At 35.0% G+C, this 16,986-nt stretch overlaps 3 protein-coding genes across 6 annotated transcripts; 2 read left to right on the forward strand and 1 right to left on the reverse strand.

Moving 5' to 3' along the window:
* Positions 1 to 89: 89 nt before the first annotated feature.
* LOC145910197 (uncharacterized) lies at positions 90 to 6,019 on the reverse strand. 2 transcript variants are annotated; one of them, XM_082997235.1, is made up of 10 exons: positions 5,637 to 6,019; positions 5,028 to 5,106; positions 4,574 to 4,643; positions 4,129 to 4,261; positions 2,849 to 3,026; positions 2,617 to 2,788; positions 2,362 to 2,553; positions 1,613 to 1,675; positions 1,410 to 1,557; positions 90 to 823 (listed from the first exon to the last, which is right to left on the reverse strand). In XM_082997235.1, exons 1-10 carry the CDS (start codon positions 5,855 to 5,857, stop codon positions 379 to 381), a joined length of 1,701 nt encoding a protein of 566 aa, XP_082853361.1. In that variant the 5' UTR covers positions 5,858 to 6,019; the 3' UTR covers positions 90 to 378. The 2 variants fall into 2 exon arrangements, with proteins under 2 accessions (XP_082853361.1, XP_082853360.1); XM_082997234.1 differs by lacking the exon at positions 4,129 to 4,261 and adding an exon at positions 3,185 to 3,317 and having other exon boundaries at positions 5,637 to 6,017.
* Positions 6,020 to 9,192: 3,173 nt separating this feature from the next.
* On the forward strand, positions 9,193 to 14,195 carry LOC145911183 (fanconi-associated nuclease 1-like). Of its 3 annotated transcripts, XR_014403229.1 has the most exons (14): positions 9,193 to 9,717; positions 9,782 to 9,946; positions 10,239 to 10,405; positions 10,771 to 10,892; positions 10,956 to 11,098; positions 11,157 to 11,297; positions 11,396 to 11,487; positions 11,586 to 11,802; positions 11,870 to 12,000; positions 12,099 to 12,222; positions 12,281 to 12,481; positions 12,540 to 12,668; positions 13,399 to 13,800; positions 13,847 to 14,195. XR_014403229.1 is itself a non-coding variant. In XM_082998441.1 (13 exons), the coding sequence occupies exons 1-13, from the start codon at positions 9,208 to 9,210 to the stop codon at positions 13,531 to 13,533; spliced, it is 2,277 nt and encodes a 758-aa protein (XP_082854567.1). In that variant the 5' UTR covers positions 9,193 to 9,207; the 3' UTR covers positions 13,534 to 14,195. The 3 variants fall into 3 exon arrangements, 2 of the variants coding, with proteins under 2 accessions (XP_082854567.1, XP_082854568.1); XM_082998441.1 differs by having other exon boundaries at positions 13,399 to 14,195; XM_082998442.1 differs by lacking the exons at positions 13,399 to 13,800; positions 13,847 to 14,195 and adding an exon at positions 12,809 to 13,116.
* Positions 14,196 to 15,804: 1,609 nt separating this feature from the next.
* LOC145910262 (uncharacterized) lies at positions 15,805 to 16,848 on the forward strand. The gene is made up of 3 exons (XM_082997324.1): positions 15,805 to 16,188; positions 16,248 to 16,394; positions 16,449 to 16,848. Exons 1-3 carry the CDS (start codon positions 15,929 to 15,931, stop codon positions 16,708 to 16,710), a joined length of 669 nt encoding a protein of 222 aa, XP_082853450.1. The 5' UTR covers positions 15,805 to 15,928; the 3' UTR covers positions 16,711 to 16,848.
* The last annotated feature ends 138 nt before the right edge of the window (positions 16,849 to 16,986 follow it).

The following is a 16,986-nucleotide window of genomic DNA, read 5'->3' on the forward strand; positions in this document are numbered from 1 at the left end:
ATGGAATATGATTTTTCACAACCAAACAACATGTTTTTTCCATATAGCCTTTTCTTCAACATGTTGCTTCATATCGCAAAAAAAACAGAACATCATTTACATGGAAGTCTTTAGTTTATGAGTATTTCACAACAAAACTATATCACCAATTGAATACTTTTTTGCACAAGTAAATGAAAAAAGACAAATTTGTGAAGGTAATAATAAAACATCACCAAGAAACAGTAACTTGGCACAAGTGCACTTTCACATAAAATCTTACATCCTAAAAGTCCATATGCTTTGTGGAACCATGTGCAAGTTAAACCATGATAAACAAATCACAAATCATGCAGAAAATATTGTAATAACCATCACAATTTGCCAACATCAAGTGTTTTATGTTTGATAAAAAGTAGATGCATGACCCACTTCATCATTTCCCCAACTACTGAAAAGCGGCACAGGAGGACGCAACATGCCTTCCAGTGTTGAATCCGAGCCAGATGCCCCCATAAATATATTAGCTTGTTGGTTATTGCTGTAACCATCTGTAGATGCAGGCCTTGAGGAAGCTTCTTCTGCCTCTGTGTTAGTTCTTTGCAAGCGTATGTCATGAAGCAAATTCGGTGTCCCCTGCTGACGAACATATTGTTGTTCACGCACCCACATTTCAACACGATCCCGCTGTGCATGATGAATGTTGGTGTCTATTGAACCATAGCCAGAAGTGGACCCAGTAGATGTTGAGCCACTTATACCAGCACTTATCATACTTCTTTGACTGCTGTGATCAGAACCTGGTTGTTCTGCAACTGCTTCAGCAGAAAATCTTTCCTCAAATCTACACAGTGTACTATTTTTAATGCAATTACCCTTTAAGTGTACATACATTATCACAAAACAGAAGAAACAGGACCCAACTAAATGCTTTGTTCTAGGATGTTGGCACTGTTTAGAAACTACTGTGTTTGTTTTATTCTCTGAAGAAGCCTAGTCATACGTGCAGGCGAAACGTCAGAAAATACAATCTTTTTAAACAAAAGGTGTATATTTGTTGTTCTCCACCAGAACAGCGTCATATTTATAATTCATTATGATACCTGGTGGTCAAAGCCTATTTTCAGTTTTCACTGTTTAGAAAATTGGTCAGTTTGGTCCTGCAGCATCATGGTGTAAGTAATGTCTCATGAAACCTCTGTCTGTACTGGGGTTGCTAATAGACTTACACCACGATATCACATGACCATACTGACCAACGACTTATTATTTCTGCTAGTTTTCTTTCTTTTACACTTTTTACCCGCATTTTAATGTGTTGCGCCATAAGTAACACCTGCAAATAAGTGCCAACATCCTGGAAAAGAGCAGTTAAGTGGCAAGAAACAGATTTTGTTCACTCTTCACATTTAACTCTTGGCACTTCTTACCCCATTGGAGGTTCACTATCATAGTTCTGGTGAATTTGTGTCTTTACCCAATGTCCGACTCTTTCATTTTTCTGATTATCGCTTACAGTTTGACGAAGTTGTGGAATTGATGGCTTCAAAGGAGTTGTTGAGGAGGGTGCATGCTTGTCTAAAACCACCACTGGAGTTAGGCCCACTGACAAAACAAGTTTTGTGCAACTTACCATTGTCAAGAGTTTCAGAATTACATAGGAACTTGATAAGATGAGGGTGGTCAGCTGCTGTGTCTGTAAAATTGTCATGTTTATAATGCAAAAAATCGTAGGAGACAAAGGAAAGCAAAGGGTCACTTCAAATACTTTAATTTCAGATTTAGTTAAAATACTTTAATTTCAGATTTAGTTAAAATATTGTGGAATGTACTAGATACACAACCAAGCCTTACCAACTTTTTAACAAACCTGTTTCATCACACTAAACAAAAGGCAAAAAGTACATGCAAAATTTTAAAAGGGGCTAAACTGTTCTCCTAATTTTGTAATTGCAATATAGAACTATCACAACTTTGCTGATCGAGGTTTACAAATTAACGATGCATGTGTCTGCGGTAATCGTGCATTATAAAGAGGATTGCATAGATACATCACAGTAATAAAGTGTGTATATTAAACCTTCGATTGGTCAAACAACCAACATGTTGATTAAATAGGCAGCATATGAATTTTGATCAATTCAACAGCTGTTAATGAATGCGAAACCAATACATCGATGTACTTTAGATCCGTGTTTGTTTTGTGAGCTATAACTTATCATCATTACCCATAGTTGTGTTACTGCTAATATATATCTATCTGCCATTATTTACATTCAACAAAAACAGAATAATGGTTTCAAAGCAATAATTTTTACATTGACAGTGTGGCAGTTAGCAGGGGTTTAAATTATTTGGTACTAACATTTAACATGGTCCTACCTTTTTGATTTATTTTGTCAACTTTTTTGCTGCATCCAGGCTGATCACCTAAATTTACGCCATTTGCATCCTTTTTAGGCTCACAGTGATTAGCCATTTGTTTTCCTCCATTGGTTTGTGGAAAAGGATTTTCATGTACTTCATAGGATGAGTCAACAATTTCTTCTTTGACTTTTTGAAATTTGGCGAGTTCTGAAACATCAGATAATTTTAAACGTATTCTTTATTCTTAACAGCAATGGGCGTTGTTCATACCTGTTGCCTTTGACAAGTCGAATGTGTAGTCAGTTTCCACCACTTCTTGTTCCTGTTGCACACCATTTATTTTATCCCGTAATCTCTTGATTTGAACAAAAAAATGCACTTTATCCTGAGCACGAGGGAACTGAGCACACCTGGCACTTGTGGATGGCATGACAAATATGTGCTTGTAAAAAACACAAATACATATTTGATTTGGGAACAAAACGAAAAAAAATCAACTTACTGTATTTGTTCCAGGAATTTTATTTGATTGTGTTCCAAACGTAAAATCCTTCTTTTTTTGCCCAAACATAGTTTTGCTAAAAATTTCATAAATCCCTTTTCCATTAAATACCGCAATTTTCGGTTGATAATGTTTGATTTTTTTTATTAGTTCCATTCCACCATCACGAATTTCCTTGCTAAATACAATGCATGTTATATTCAATGCTATATTAAGAATGGAAAGAATATAAATTTTCCAGATGACTACACAAGACTTGTTGAATGATAAGTTTTCCACATTTACCAAGTGGATTTATGTTTTAAAAATTTATTATTAACTTATCATTCACAATACCTTGTGAGATCTTTTGCAGATGGAGTTGTTCGATGAACTATTGTAGAAAAACCAATACCATACTCCAACAATTCAATGTCATTATCAGAATTTACAGGTTTGTCAAGAAAACCTGACATATTTATGCATTTCCCTAAACAGTGATACATAAATTAGCAATAGGGAAAATCAAACAGCAGCCAACAGTAAATCCCAAATCAACTAAATTACTACAATTATGTACATACACGTATGTATGCACGTACATGTACCCAAGTTATCCGACTAACTATTACCCAGTTGAACGGTAAGAGATGATTTTGTGTCACCTTGACAACACCCAAGCCTTGTCATATAATAAGCAAAGATGGGATAACTAATCACATTTTAAATAAAGAAAAAGGATGCTTACAAATCTTTTGCTTATTAAAACGTGGAGTTTTACGCAACCAAGTTGGTCAAAGAATATCTTGTTGGTATACCAAGTTGGTAATAGGTACATCTCAGCAATATGCAGCCAAGCTTATATTTTCAAAATGGGATGCTGGTTTGCGACCACAAGCTTTAGTAAAGTTCCTGCAAGTTGATCTCGGCTTGAGGTTTGCCATGTTGGATTGTGTTGTGTTACATGTCCCAAAAAGTTAATCTTCAGTAAATTCACTGACATTCAAATGTGAATCCTCGTTTTACTAAAAACTATGAATCCTCGTTTGGAAAAAAGTGATCTTCGTTTCTGTCCTTCATGGACAATGAACATAACATGTCATCAAACCATTGGTGGATTTCAATGAAGTGACTATTATGATGAGGTAAATATAGGATTCCAATTACCCTTAGGTGTTTTGTTTACTTTTGGCAATTAGGAGCCTTGTCTGCTAGTTTAAAACTCATCACTAGCTAAGAGTGATTTCACTTTCTAGTTGGCTGCTGTCTGTGACCAAGCTAGTGGCTGGAAATTATAATACCTGCTTAAATCCTTACTACCAGGCGTAGTTCGAGATACTATGTTAGTAAATCCTATTTCATAATCAAGTGCCTGCACATCTTCCATTCCTGTAAGGGGTACAGGAATGAGGCCAGACAAAAAAAGGCATTTCCCTGAAAAGTGAAATGGATTGCTGAGGATATTTTTTATCAGGGTAATTTTTCCAAGCAGGATGGCAGATGCAATTTGAATTTGTACAGTCAATAAAGTTTACGCAATTTCATGGGCACATAATTTAGTTACTTACTGCAGTTGTAATAAAGAAGAACGCATATGAATATGTACAATTTTTGAAAAATACTATTCTGGGCTGTGTTATGCTTGTTGCATACAAAAACCACAAACAAATGGTTCTTTTGTTATTGGACTATGTAGCAGTGTGTATGAACTTCCAAATTTTTTTTTTTTTGTGAAAATCTACTTACAAAAATGATTCCCGGGTCCAGCATAGTGGTGTCCCTTGTAAGCAGCAAACAGACCAGGGTTAATTCCAATCTATTTTACAAAATAAACATCCTATCAATAAAAGTACTTACCACCACAACAACAAATCGATACAATAATGCTTCAAACATGCTTAAACATAAAATGCCGATATTCAGTCAATTAAACCTTTTGGAAGTAAATCGGATCAGGTGGTGGGTTAGAGAGTAAACAAATGTAATTATGTCTGTCAGTAAAAGAAAAAAAACAACACAAACAGCCCAAAATGGTTGAGGACAGCACTTGCATCTCCAAATCATTGTGGCAGGTAAGATTGCCAAAAAAGACCAACAATCATGCTGTGACGCAAGTCATAAATAATCAGCACGGGCACATTAAACTAAATCTCTACATGAAACTTTGGTAAATCACATTTAAACAAACACCAATACTTACAATTAAAATATCTAATCCCAATTTTATTCTGTCTGGCAGAAGCTTTTGCATAAGTTCTTCCTTTGTCACACCTTTGAATCTAACAAAGATGAGATAATAAAATATTGTATATATGTATAACTGAGTTGAAATACTGCCCAAATCAGTTTCTACAAGTTGGTAAAAGAGTTTGAATATAATAATGTTGAACTAAAATGCTCTTGATTAAATGCAAGTTTATAAAAAAACATTAACAAGAACAGTTTTCTACTTGTTCCTCTGTGCACATATGCAGTGTCAATGGCAATTCCAACTTTTACACTATTCTTGTGTTTACAACAAAACTATTCCTACTTTTGCTATGAAAAAAATATATGAAGAAAACCATATGCCTTTGTAACAACATGGCCATTGGAATAAGAGAATGGAAAATGGTTGGTAACAATGCAGCGTGTTTGGAAACAATGACAAATTTAGGCAGATACGATTTTTAGATAATCTTTAAAGAAAGATTCTGGTTTTCGCAGGGGATTTTAACAAAAAAAAAAGAGTGTATATTTTTTGGCAACAAAAACTGAAAAAGGTGTTTTATAAAAGAGGAGGAATGGGTCTGGACTTTAAACCTTGTACCTGTCTACAGTTCGTTTCACTTTTTTCATCGAATCTGTAACTTTGCTTTGCTTTAAAGGGACTTCTTCAGCTGTGTTTTCCAGTTTTGGTTTTGGTGGACGACCACGTTTTTTCATCACTCCATTATGGGCTCTGTTATGACTGGTTTGTCCATTGCAACTAGTTGTCTTTATTTTAGAGCCAACTCCTGGTTGTCCATGAGCAGAATATGCGGACTCCATATTTGCTTATGTAATCATTTTTGTTACAAATATTTTATGTCTGTTTAAATGAAAAACTAAAGATTTTAATTTCATGTATAGGACTGGTTAACATATATATCTGAAAAACACTTCAAACCTTTTGATATAACACTTTTGTTTTGTCTTTACTATGCCTTCATAACACTGTATAATGTAATATGTTGGTGTGATAAAGTCCATTAGGTAGTATGCTAACCATTGCCAGTTTTAGTAATTTAGAAAGCGTATCCATCCACTTAACTCTTCCCCACTTTTTGCTTGTCGTGCAAGAAAATTTGTGTTTAGCAATACACGAAACCAAGGCCTTCAGTGTATTTGGAATACATGCATCTAAATTGTTTGCAGCAACAAAATACCAGTATGTTAGAACATGATATATTGTTAACATGTATTTTACAGTTTGTGTTAAATATACACATAACCCTACAGATTACTTCAAGTTCCATGACTAAGAATACTCAGCTAAAAGCGAAACACAATTATTCATTTTATCTCAGGCCACATGACAGATATGTCGATTAAAAATATCTTTTGCTATTTCACAAGAAATCTGGACAAAAAACCTATAAAATTTAAACAGTAAACAAGTATTGGAGCACACAATCAACATCAACGGATAAACCTTCATAAATACATGCAGAAGATCTTTCTGTCCTAAAAAAACAAATTTGGCCCCATAATTTAAGAAGCCTTGATTCAAAACACACCCATTTAACATGAACGAGTAATGTATCAATGAACTCCCTGTTACAAAATCCTTTTTGATGATCTATTGTTAAACCTCACAACAACACAAAATAAAACAATGACAGAGTACTTTTGCATGGTGGGCTGCACGGTACAATATTAACCCTAGAAAATTATTGATTTTGATTTACAAATTTTGCAAACCAAACCTCCTGACGTAAAAAAATGAAACCTAAACTTGTAGTGCAACGAGACCAAATAAAGTCAGTGGAAGATCCATTAAACATTTTTACTCGTTTACTACACTGCAAAAGCACTGATGCAAAATATATCAGTCTCCTGTGGTGTGCGAGTGAAATTAATTACATACCAATGCAAACAGAATAACTGCCAATAAATATCACGACAACAAACAAAAATTTGCAATTATTTAACAAAGCTCAAAGAAACAACGAAAGCTGATTTAAATTGTGTGCGACACCACCAAGCGGAATATCTCAAACATAAACACAAAAAAGTGCATGACTTGTTTTAATTTAAATATTAATGATATTCTAAGTAAACCAACTAGAAGATTGTTACCGACGATATGGGGCATTGAAATATCCGATTAAAGTTTTTTGCGGCTGCATCTAGCGATATGTTTACTTTTTATATGCGACAAAGAGAAGACACACAATGTGAATGACGTGAAAACGATAATTTTGAACCATATTTTAACTTTGTGCGCTGTTTCCTTCATGGTTATGTACGATTCCGCACTACACAACGGCGCTAGAGTGCATTGACATGTGTGTAGTTTTCACACTTTGTAGCCCAAGTTATTGGTCAGATTGATATGAAAATAGGCACGAATATAACGACATTATGGAATCTAGCCGAGAGAGGCGTGTTTTGAAGTGACAATCATTGGTAAACTATACGTTGTATCGTGCGCATCACTCAATAATATAATTTTTTTTTATTTTTCGAAGTGAATAAGCTTGTGAAGAAATTTGTTGAACGCTTTGAAGTCTTTAATCATGAACTTACGTCTCAAAGTTATTTAGGCAACCTAAATTATAGGTCGGTCCAAAGGTATGCCTTTTTTGCCTTTTTGCCTGACAGTTAATCCGACACTGATCCAGAGGTGTCTTAGAAGTCAGACCCCAACCCTTTGTGAAATGCCGAAAAACCTCGTGTAGCGCTTAATTTTACCACAGTTTGTTATGCCAAAAAATTGCCGAATTTTGTTATTTTTAAGACAGATAATGTCCAATTGGCGGGCCGAATGCGGCTCAAAATGGAAATTTGTGCGACCCTGAATTGAACGTACGGTCCCCAATCAAATTAAAAACTTCAACGAAGCATGAATGTATTTGTAATCTATCGCTCATTATTGATTATAACTTGATTGTTACGTTAAATAACAACTATGATAATCGCATAAGTTACGGGGCAAATGTGAATGAAAATACTATGACAAGATTTACGTTGTGAAAAAAAGTAGATAGTCTTTCAAGAAGAAAAAATAAATGATTTATCAATGTATGTTTGTTGTGTGGCCCTTCTCTAGAACGAAAGTTTTGGTCCCAAAACGTATTTCAGTTGACACCGCTGCTCCCGCTGTGCGCGATGATGTGGCATCATGCGGTTTCCTGTAAGACTAATTTTTCCATTGCAGAAAGCATGCACCTCTAAAACTTTTAAACGGAAGAAACAAGTGCACACAAATATGCTGGACGCAACAGGCCATTGCATATAGAACAGCCTTTTTGTATGTTTTCTAGACTACATAAACGCGCATGACCGTTTCAGTTCCAATTATATTCAACACTTTTCTTCGTAAGTCAAAACAAAAAAGGCGCATGTTCTGCTCCAAAAACACCCATTTAAGTTTTCTATAATTGTGCAATGAACCTTTCAGGCGACAAAAAAATAGGGAAATTCCCCTACAATGTTTGGAGCCCTTCTGAAAATCCTCAATATGATGGAACAAACAGAAATTGAACTGAAGAAATAAGGTTTTGAATTAGTGACTGGCGGAATTTTTTAATGCTATATTAGGTATTTCAGACAATCACCATTAATCACATTGATAATTGACAACCAACTTTTGACAAACATCAAGGAAAATACAGATCTGCCAGTTGTTTTACAGGCCAGGATTCATTCCTGTAAATCATGGTATTTTGACAGGCCGGATGAACCAATCTACGAGATGGCATACTGCCTACAGACTGGTCCAGAGTTAAAGACCAAACTTATTTACCTGAAAAAAACACCACATGTAGCCAAAGTATTGGACTGCATACCATTATCATTCAACATACATTGAGATCATTTAATCCATAGAAGGAAGGCTAGTTGATATTGTTGGTCATTCTTATTCACCCGCAGAGTTTAGTTACAAAAAGATACTTAAAAAGACATCAAACTATTCAAACAAATTTTCAGGAATGTAGCATTTTGCCCCTTGGTATGGGTTCTTAACCTTAACCCACTTCCAGTTCACACGAAAACATGCAGCAAAGTGTGACTCGCATTTATTCAACTAATTTCATAACCTAACACCCCAAAATTAACTGCAGTGAAGCTAAAATCTGCATTAAATCGATTGAACAAAAAAATTTTTTTTTTGCAGATCTTAAACAAAAGTTAAAATGAAAAGAACAATCTTGTCTTACTTTAAAAGTGAGAGAAATGCTGATAACATGTCAACAAACAGTGAAATTGTGTCTAGCAAAAAGAAGAAACACACAGTTGTTCCAGAAACAGACATTATTGAAATATCGTCTGATGAAGATGATCACTTGCATGAAATTGGGAAAAAAAATGTTAATACAAGTGCTAACAAACCCTGTTTGTCATCAAAAGTCACAATGAAAGAAACTAAATCATTTTCCTCAACTTCTGAACCACAACAAGCTACCTCATTAGAAGAATTTAAAAGTGTAAACAGTAAAGCAATTACAGATGAATCAGATTTGCCATACTACCTGAAAGATTTTTTTCTCATTTTGAATAGTGTCTTGTTAAATAACAATGACAAACGCCTGTTTGAAGGAGATGATATGCTATGGATTGAAAAGTTTAAAAGAATGTCTACTTCATCTCAGATGCTTTATATTAGGTTATATCAAAGAAAAAGCGCATGGCTACCTGTAGAAAAGGTAGTGTGTCAATGAACAGTTTTTTTTTAAACCGAGTTTTCATCCACGACTGCCTGTGTTACAGATTTCCTATCCACTTATTTCAAAAAGAATTGAAGGTGTATTAAACAATTTGGTTGAAAATTTTTTTCTGTTAGAAAGCAGTCAGGAAGATTTCTCTCTTCCTGAAGTTCTTCATATTTTATCAGCTCCACTGGTTAGGGAATTATCAAAAACTCATCGTATTCAAGTTGGTGTGATTTTGAACATTTTGGTAACTGCTCTAAATTTCAAAAGTTTACTTGAATAACACAGAGTGTTGACCACAATCTCAATCTCAGATGTCCCACAACAAAAGTTTCTCACTTTCCGTCATATAAAAATGAAATGCCATGATAGTGATAGGCAAGTCAAGCAATTAGTGCATTATGCCGTAAACCCTACCACCAAAATTTGCCAGGCCCCACAACCACTGTTGTAGTTATACAAAATGTTGCTTTTCACCAACAAAGAACATTGAAATTTTTGTTTCCTGTTTGTAGAAAGGAACCAAGGAGCAAAATATATCAGCTTTAATGTCTATATGTAAGAAGCAAAAAATACTGCCTTTATCAACACAATCACTTGAAGCAACAATATTAAAAAGAGCTCTAAAATATCTTGGGAAATGCTATAAGGTTGCCCCATATCCCAAAAAAGTTTTCAACAGGTAAAATTACAAATGTAGCCTTTGTTTAGTAATTGATCATTTAAAAATACTTTACTGGTAGACACATTACCAAAAAATTATTTATTCTCAATTTCTGTCACATGATTTTCATAAATTTTCTTTAATATTGTATTTTTTGTCCTTCACTGTGAGATAATGTGGCACTTGCAATTGTGCCCCTGTTAACACATGCATAATAAGTCAACCACCTCCTGTTTAGATAGTGCAAAGCTCCTGGCCAAAGTTAGCCAAAATTACACAATAACTAATTTAATGACAAATTATTCAAAAAGAAATTTTCAGTGTAAAAATAACAGGATTGCTGTTTTTGTTTCAATATTTAATAGCCGATATTTGCATATTAGATTACTTCTTGTTTTTGATGTAACAAAAGGAACAAGTGATGATTCTGAATGTTCCATAACTGGTTCAAGCCAACCACCTTTTTATGGAAAACATCAACAACTTTCCTCCATTTTATTGGCAGGTTCCTAAATAATTTGTAACAGGATTTGTTTTGGAGATAAAGTTTTTTACTTGTAAATTGAAGGAATGGGGAAGGTGGTATACCCTACTTACACTATTCATACCACAACACCAATTTTTCAAAACAGAGATGAACTTTTGGAATATGAAACTGCTTATCAATTGAAGCTTGATGTCTTATCAGCATGTGACTCTTCACAATGGAAGGTAATGAAACCTTGAATAGTTTAAGATTGAAGAAACCTAATGGTTGATTTCTTTTCAGCAAGCCTTAGAGCTATGTAAAAAAGCAATAGAATCCAGTAATTCTGTTGCACCAAGTTCAAAAATACATGCTCTTTCATTAAAACCCTTTCTGAGAATTTTTTCAGCATCATCTGTTTATATTCAAATATTGTCCATACAGGTGTGTAGTAAATCTATTTTTATTGTGTTTTAGAGAACAGCTGTTGCATTTTATGGCAGATTTGGCAGAAACAATATTAACAGAACTTTGTTTTTTAGGTTGAAATTTTGCAAAGGCTAAAAAATTATAAGGAGGCAACTGAAATTTTGCTTAAGTTATTGGATCAAAACAACTTTTGTTTGCTAAGGAGGTAATGAGTTATTTTTTTAAATAACATTTTGAATGTTCCTAGATCCAATTAAAAAGAATGATATATGTTGAGTTCAGTTTATTTTAAATTGTGTTTAGGGGCTTTTGGGCAGAGAGGTTGGCATTAAATCTGGACCAGCATTTGCATAATAAAGAAATGGCTCTAAAAGTGGTTCTTCAAAGCCTTTCAGACAAGTTTGTCAGAGTTGGCCACAAACTATCACTGAATGAAAGATGCAACAAACTGCGAAGCAGGCCAAGCCAAAAAGGAGAAATTAACAGTGAAAACTCATTTACAATTTTACAGGCCGAAGAGGTAGATTTTGTTGTTGTGTGGAATAACAGCTTTTTCCCAGAATGCATTATATTTGTTAATTTCACAGATAAGTATAGTTGGTAGAATTTTGCCAAAGCGTTTGCAAACAGGCAAAGCCCGTTTTATGTGGCAAAACTCTGATGATCCTAATGATGTCTTACTGTGCTCGGTTGAAGAATATGCCCTGGCTTACTACAAGTACGAAAGGAACAACTAATTTTTTTTATGATCTAATATTGTTAACCCACATACACCTTGTCTTGCATGATATATTCTGATATAGTTTTTAATTCTAGAAGCTTAAACTACAGTCATGGTTTACATGGGGAAGGAGGAACATTGTCTTGTCTGTTTTGCTTGCTGTTTTGGGATATAATTTTTATGGAAGGTGTCCCTGATGTTTTTAGAACACAATTTCAGGTTGGAATTTGGTTTGATCGTTGTTTACACAATGCAAGTTAAATCATTTATGACACAGTCCCATCCCTTGGACATGTTTACTGATGAATTTTATATACATCGCAAAAATGCAGTTGAAACAAGATTACGGGACATAGCGAATTGGCAAACCTCCACTTTCAGTGTTTCAAAACAAATTACTGATACATGGAATCTTCAGGAAAACATTAGTTGTTCCGGAATGAATTGGCAACTGTTTTCATCCTTAAATCAAGTTTTGGTAATTTCTTTTTTGTACGTTTTCTCAAGTTTTTTTTGTACGTTTGTTATGTGTTTAGAGTTTAGTCGAATGTATAGGTGGAGCCACTTTAAACCAAATTCTTGCAATTTTGGTCAAAGATCTAAGACACACACGAAGTGGTTTACCGGATCTAGTGGTTTGGACTCCCAAAACTAATCATTATAAGGTAAGTTTTTTTGTCACTTGTAACAGTTGTATTTATTGGGCAAGGCACTTGTATTTATATAGACAGTATCTTTCATAAAAGTCATTTTCCTGCTGGTTACTACATGTAAAGATGTAAGGAAGATATGTTGATTTTGGTAGGAATGTAAAGTCATGAAACAAAATAGATGGGACGGTTCCGGTTTTGAAAAAACGACTACAATGCTGGTTCCTACCAATACATTGTCTTAGTTTATATATTCGGTTCGGTTATAGCAGTAGTTCCCAATCTTCTTCGAGATTTACCGCGCTTGCGACGTACGAAGTAAATTCACAAAAAAAATCCAAATTGTATTCTAGTGAGCGAAATTAAACGATGCGAGTTAACAGAAAAATTGGAACATCAGAAAGAAATTGCAGGGGACACTGGAATGGCACAAGTTATTACGCGACTCGCTTAAACTAAACTTAAAAACGACAAAAAGCTTGTGAATCACTGCGTTATAGGGCTTGATTTCAACGAAAAACGTCCTCTGCACAGGAAAACACAACCAACTAAGGCGACACGTGAGATCCTCTCTTTAATACAGTTTGACCGCCTGTTAGATTGTCTTTAATTGTCTGAAAATATTGTAACAGTTCTTGCAGAAAAATTTTACGTAGAATTATGTTTGGGATTAAAAGCGCTTGACCCACACAGTATTCGGCATTTGTTCCAATCTTGATCTTAACTTATACACCCTGTGCCTTAGTTTGTAGAAGTAAAAGGACCCGGAGATCGCCTTCAGAACAACCAAAAGATGTGGATGCATAAGCTGGTTTCGATGGGAGCAAATGTTGAAGTTTGTTACGTTTCTGCAAGTGCCAGTCGAAAACTGAAGATTTAAATTGAAGTGACGTTTTTGCAACGTTTTAATAATGCGTGGCTGATAAAAAAATAACTTGGCAAGGCGACGTAAATACAAAGGTAGAATAAAACATTACAACTATCCTCGTAGTTAAAACTCAACTAGAAATGTAAAAGCATTTCAACGGTAGATCACGTAACATAGCTAAAAACAGCGACAAGAGGAACGAGACAATGTTACGCAAATACAGTTAACACTTGTCTTTGTGCCAACGGGGGTCGTGTGTAAAAATCTGCACTCGGTGAAGTAACTTCACCCATCACTTTACTCGGTGAAGTTACTTCACTCGAAGAAGCCTAGTGTATAACCAGCGACCACTTCTTGCGATAGTCGGGCTATATATTTTTATGCGTAATGCCTTACTTACATGAATTATTTGTTGAAAATGAAGCATTTTGTTCCGACATGAAGGCTACTAAATAGAAAACTTTAACCTTAACTACAATATTAAAGACTTTTTACAAGCTTTCCTGGGTGAAAAAAACATCGAAAAAAAATGTTACAAAAATAGTATTTATGAACTGTAGTTGCAGAACCTGATCTCATGTGTTTTGGAAATGTTGCACTGTCTGTTTAAATAATACAAAATACACTGTGTTGGACCCACATGAAATATGCTCCCAACACAAACCTCTGTTAATTGCAACCTTACAAAATATTTCAATAAACCAAACATGTCATTACAAACGTAGAACAGTCAGGTTCTTGGTAATAGTTGTGGGAAAATGGTATTGAATAAGCGATGTGTGTGAAGTGGTACGTACTGAAATCAGGGTAGGAGTCAATTTGGGTGATGTCTCTTCACCGAGTGAAGTCCTTAGGTGAAGTGCGTGCACTATACAGTATAAGTCATACCTCCCGAGTGGAGTTAGGTGAAGGCCGCATCTCTGTATTTCTATAGAAAAGACTTTCTTGGTTGGGAAATGCCCTTCTCGAACTCTGTCCTGCGTAACAGAGTAAAATTATGTGTAACAATGCAGTGGGTCATGCATGGGCGCCAGTGTTCTGGTGGAATGAGCGCAGATGAACAGGCTGTTGCCAGGGTGATATTCAGCGTGTTTGGGGCAGTTTTACTATGGTTTTCAGGGTTATTAGTCAGGCAGTAAATTGGTAGAGGGTGCTGTTGAACATGTAGCTGAAAAACTACCAAAATATTGAGATGGATTTTGTGAAAATACTGAATCACAGAAAGTATGCTCTATTTGTGATTTTCTGTTAGTCCCGACCCTTGTCTAGGAATTCTGGTCAAAATTATATTTGATATAACTACTTTAACCGCTCCCCCAGGGGCATTTTGTCCCCCTGTTGGACATTATTTTGGCCTAAAAAGCAGAAAAAAACTGTAGGTTTGTTTTGTGAAAAAATGAATCACATTAAGTACCCTCCATTTGCGATAAAGTGAAGCCACCTATCCTCCTCTACACAATTCATTAAAAATTAGATGTCTTGTAACTGTTTTAAGACTTCACCCAGGTGAATATTTCCCCCGCGAGTCCGTCTCCTTTGTCCGCTGAAGATATACATTACAGAAAAATACCGACTAATATGTTTTCGGTACGAATTATATATTTATTAACCTGGCCCAGCGTGCACCTACAACATTACATTTAGCTAGTTATTAACTTGCATTGTTTCGACAATCCACATTCAGTAAACCTCCGGGTTCAATTCGACATAGCCTAAATTGGCGATAAACATAAGAACAATGCTAATACTGGTTGTTATGTAGTAAGAATGTGTCTGGAACGCAGTTTTGCTAATGGACTCTGTTAAAGCAAAAAAATCCACCGAAAACATCTAGATGACGACAAGCAAAAAAACACCACTTTTTTACGGAATTTGTGAAGATCCAGATTACCTGAAGCTTTTTTCTTTGTTGATGTCAGTTTTGTTATATGTTGTGAATGTTATTACACAGATTGGTTCCAGCATGGAGTCATATTAATGGTTTGAATAAAGTGTTGACCGGCCTAATCTGAGCTAAAGCAAAGAGCTGTGTATTTGTTGTTGAATTAGTTAACTTGCGCCTGAGAAAGGGGGCTCCCGCAGTTTACCAGGAATAACGTGCAGATATCCATGTGTAATTAAAAATTGGGTCCAGCGTTCCTAGGATCGGCCGCAGTACACCACACAAAATGATGTGATTTGTTTAGAAGTGTCCCCACTCAAGAAGTTTTAAATTTTATTTATTCATGCGTTACGGCTTGGCACGAATCTGTAAATTTTTTTTGTGCTTGTTGCAATGTTGTGACAAAAACGGAAATGTTTGATTTTTTCGTGACCTATTTTGAAACCATCATTTTAAGAAGAAATATTTTGAAGTACGCTAACTGTTTATGACTATGTGACAAGGTTTTTAAGGAGGTTTTCTGAAATGCATCATGGCGTTTCTTCTCAAAAGCTTTTTAGAAAACAACTCTGTATATGGGCTCCAATAATGGAAAATGCAATGTGCATTCGTCAGACCGAACTAACAAAGCAGCAAGTTCGTTTTCGTAAACCACGGTCACTCGGTCGGGCTCCAACAAAGCGAGATGATCCAAATTATTTCAAAAAAACGTATCCCACGAAAGAAGATTTGGAAAAGGCAAAACCAATCTATTCAAATTACAATATTGCTCTTTCTTCATTAGTGTAAGAGTTAATGTAAAATAATAAGACATTTTTTGGCTGAATAAATATTTTTCCAACAGGTCTGCATTTCAAGAAGAATTATTCCAAAAGCAAAGTCCGTCTACCACCACAAGCATTGCAGAACAGTTGAAATGGGATGAAAAGGCACATCATAAAATGTGCATGGAGTTTGTTGCGAATGCCAATGTTGAAAAGCATAAAGAAAGGTACTAAAGCATGTCTAACATGCTTTCGCAATAAACATGTCTGATATTTAACAGATTAGTTCGACTGGAAAAACTTAAGAAAGATCTGCATGATAACAACTTAAAAGAAGCAAAAAGGATTTCAAATGAACTCAATGAGAAAGAAGTACATTTCACCAAAAAAATTGAAGAAACTGAGCGGGAGTCGGAAATGTGGATGACAGAGGAAAATTGTGAAGAAAAAGTTGTTAAAGCTATTGACTTTCCTATATCTGTAAACTTTGCAGTGAACAAAAATGGAATTATTTGTAAAAGGACTGCTCAAACTCAAATGTAGTTGACAATCGTAACAAAGATTTATCTGCATTACAAACAGTTTTTTGTGCAGTCAATTTAGGTATTGAATTGTAAACAGTCCCGATATTTTGATCCAGAAATGTTTCACACACCTAATACCAATAAATAGTTTCAAAACGGTAAATGCTACAGCTAACCTTTTTTATTAGGTGGAATTGTTTGTCTGCAGGTTTTAAATATTTTCAGAACAATACCAAATGCAAAAAAAATTAATTGAACTTTTCTAACTTTTGTTTCTATGAACTGTTTTAGGATT

The sequence above is a fragment of the Ascidia mentula genome, chromosome 8, assembly GCF_947561715.1.
Source record: "Ascidia mentula chromosome 8, kaAscMent1.1, whole genome shotgun sequence".
Taxonomy (NCBI): domain Eukaryota; kingdom Metazoa; phylum Chordata; class Ascidiacea; order Phlebobranchia; family Ascidiidae; genus Ascidia; species Ascidia mentula.

Excerpts from the sequence above, each read along its gene's own strand:
- LOC145910197 (XM_082997235.1), bottom strand. The coding sequence starts at position 5,857 with ATGGAGTCCGCATATTCTGCTCATGGACAACCAGGAGTTGGCTCTAAA. Across the intron at positions 4,262-4,573 it reads TGGACCCGGGAATCATTTTT|GGAAATGCCTTTTTTTGTCT; the intron begins GTAAGTAGATTT and ends TTCACTTTTCAG. Across the intron at positions 1,558-1,612 it reads TTCTGAAACTCTTGACAATG|ACAAGCATGCACCCTCCTCA; the intron begins GTAAGTTGCACA and ends TGGTGGTTTTAG.
- LOC145910262 (XM_082997324.1), top strand. The coding sequence starts at position 15,929 with ATGCATCATGGCGTTTCTTCTCAAAAGCTTTTTAGAAAACAACTCTGT. Across the intron at positions 16,189-16,247 it reads ATTGCTCTTTCTTCATTAGT|GTCTGCATTTCAAGAAGAAT; the intron begins GTAAGAGTTAAT and ends TTTTTCCAACAG. Across the intron at positions 16,395-16,448 it reads GTTGAAAAGCATAAAGAAAG|ATTAGTTCGACTGGAAAAAC; the intron begins GTACTAAAGCAT and ends GATATTTAACAG.
- LOC145911183 (XM_082998441.1), top strand. The coding sequence starts at position 9,208 with ATGAAAAGAACAATCTTGTCTTACTTTAAAAGTGAGAGAAATGCTGAT. Across the intron at positions 10,406-10,770 it reads CCCAAAAAAGTTTTCAACAG|ATTACTTCTTGTTTTTGATG; the intron begins GTAAAATTACAA and ends TTTGCATATTAG. Across the intron at positions 11,099-11,156 it reads GTGACTCTTCACAATGGAAG|CAAGCCTTAGAGCTATGTAA; the intron begins GTAATGAAACCT and ends ATTTCTTTTCAG.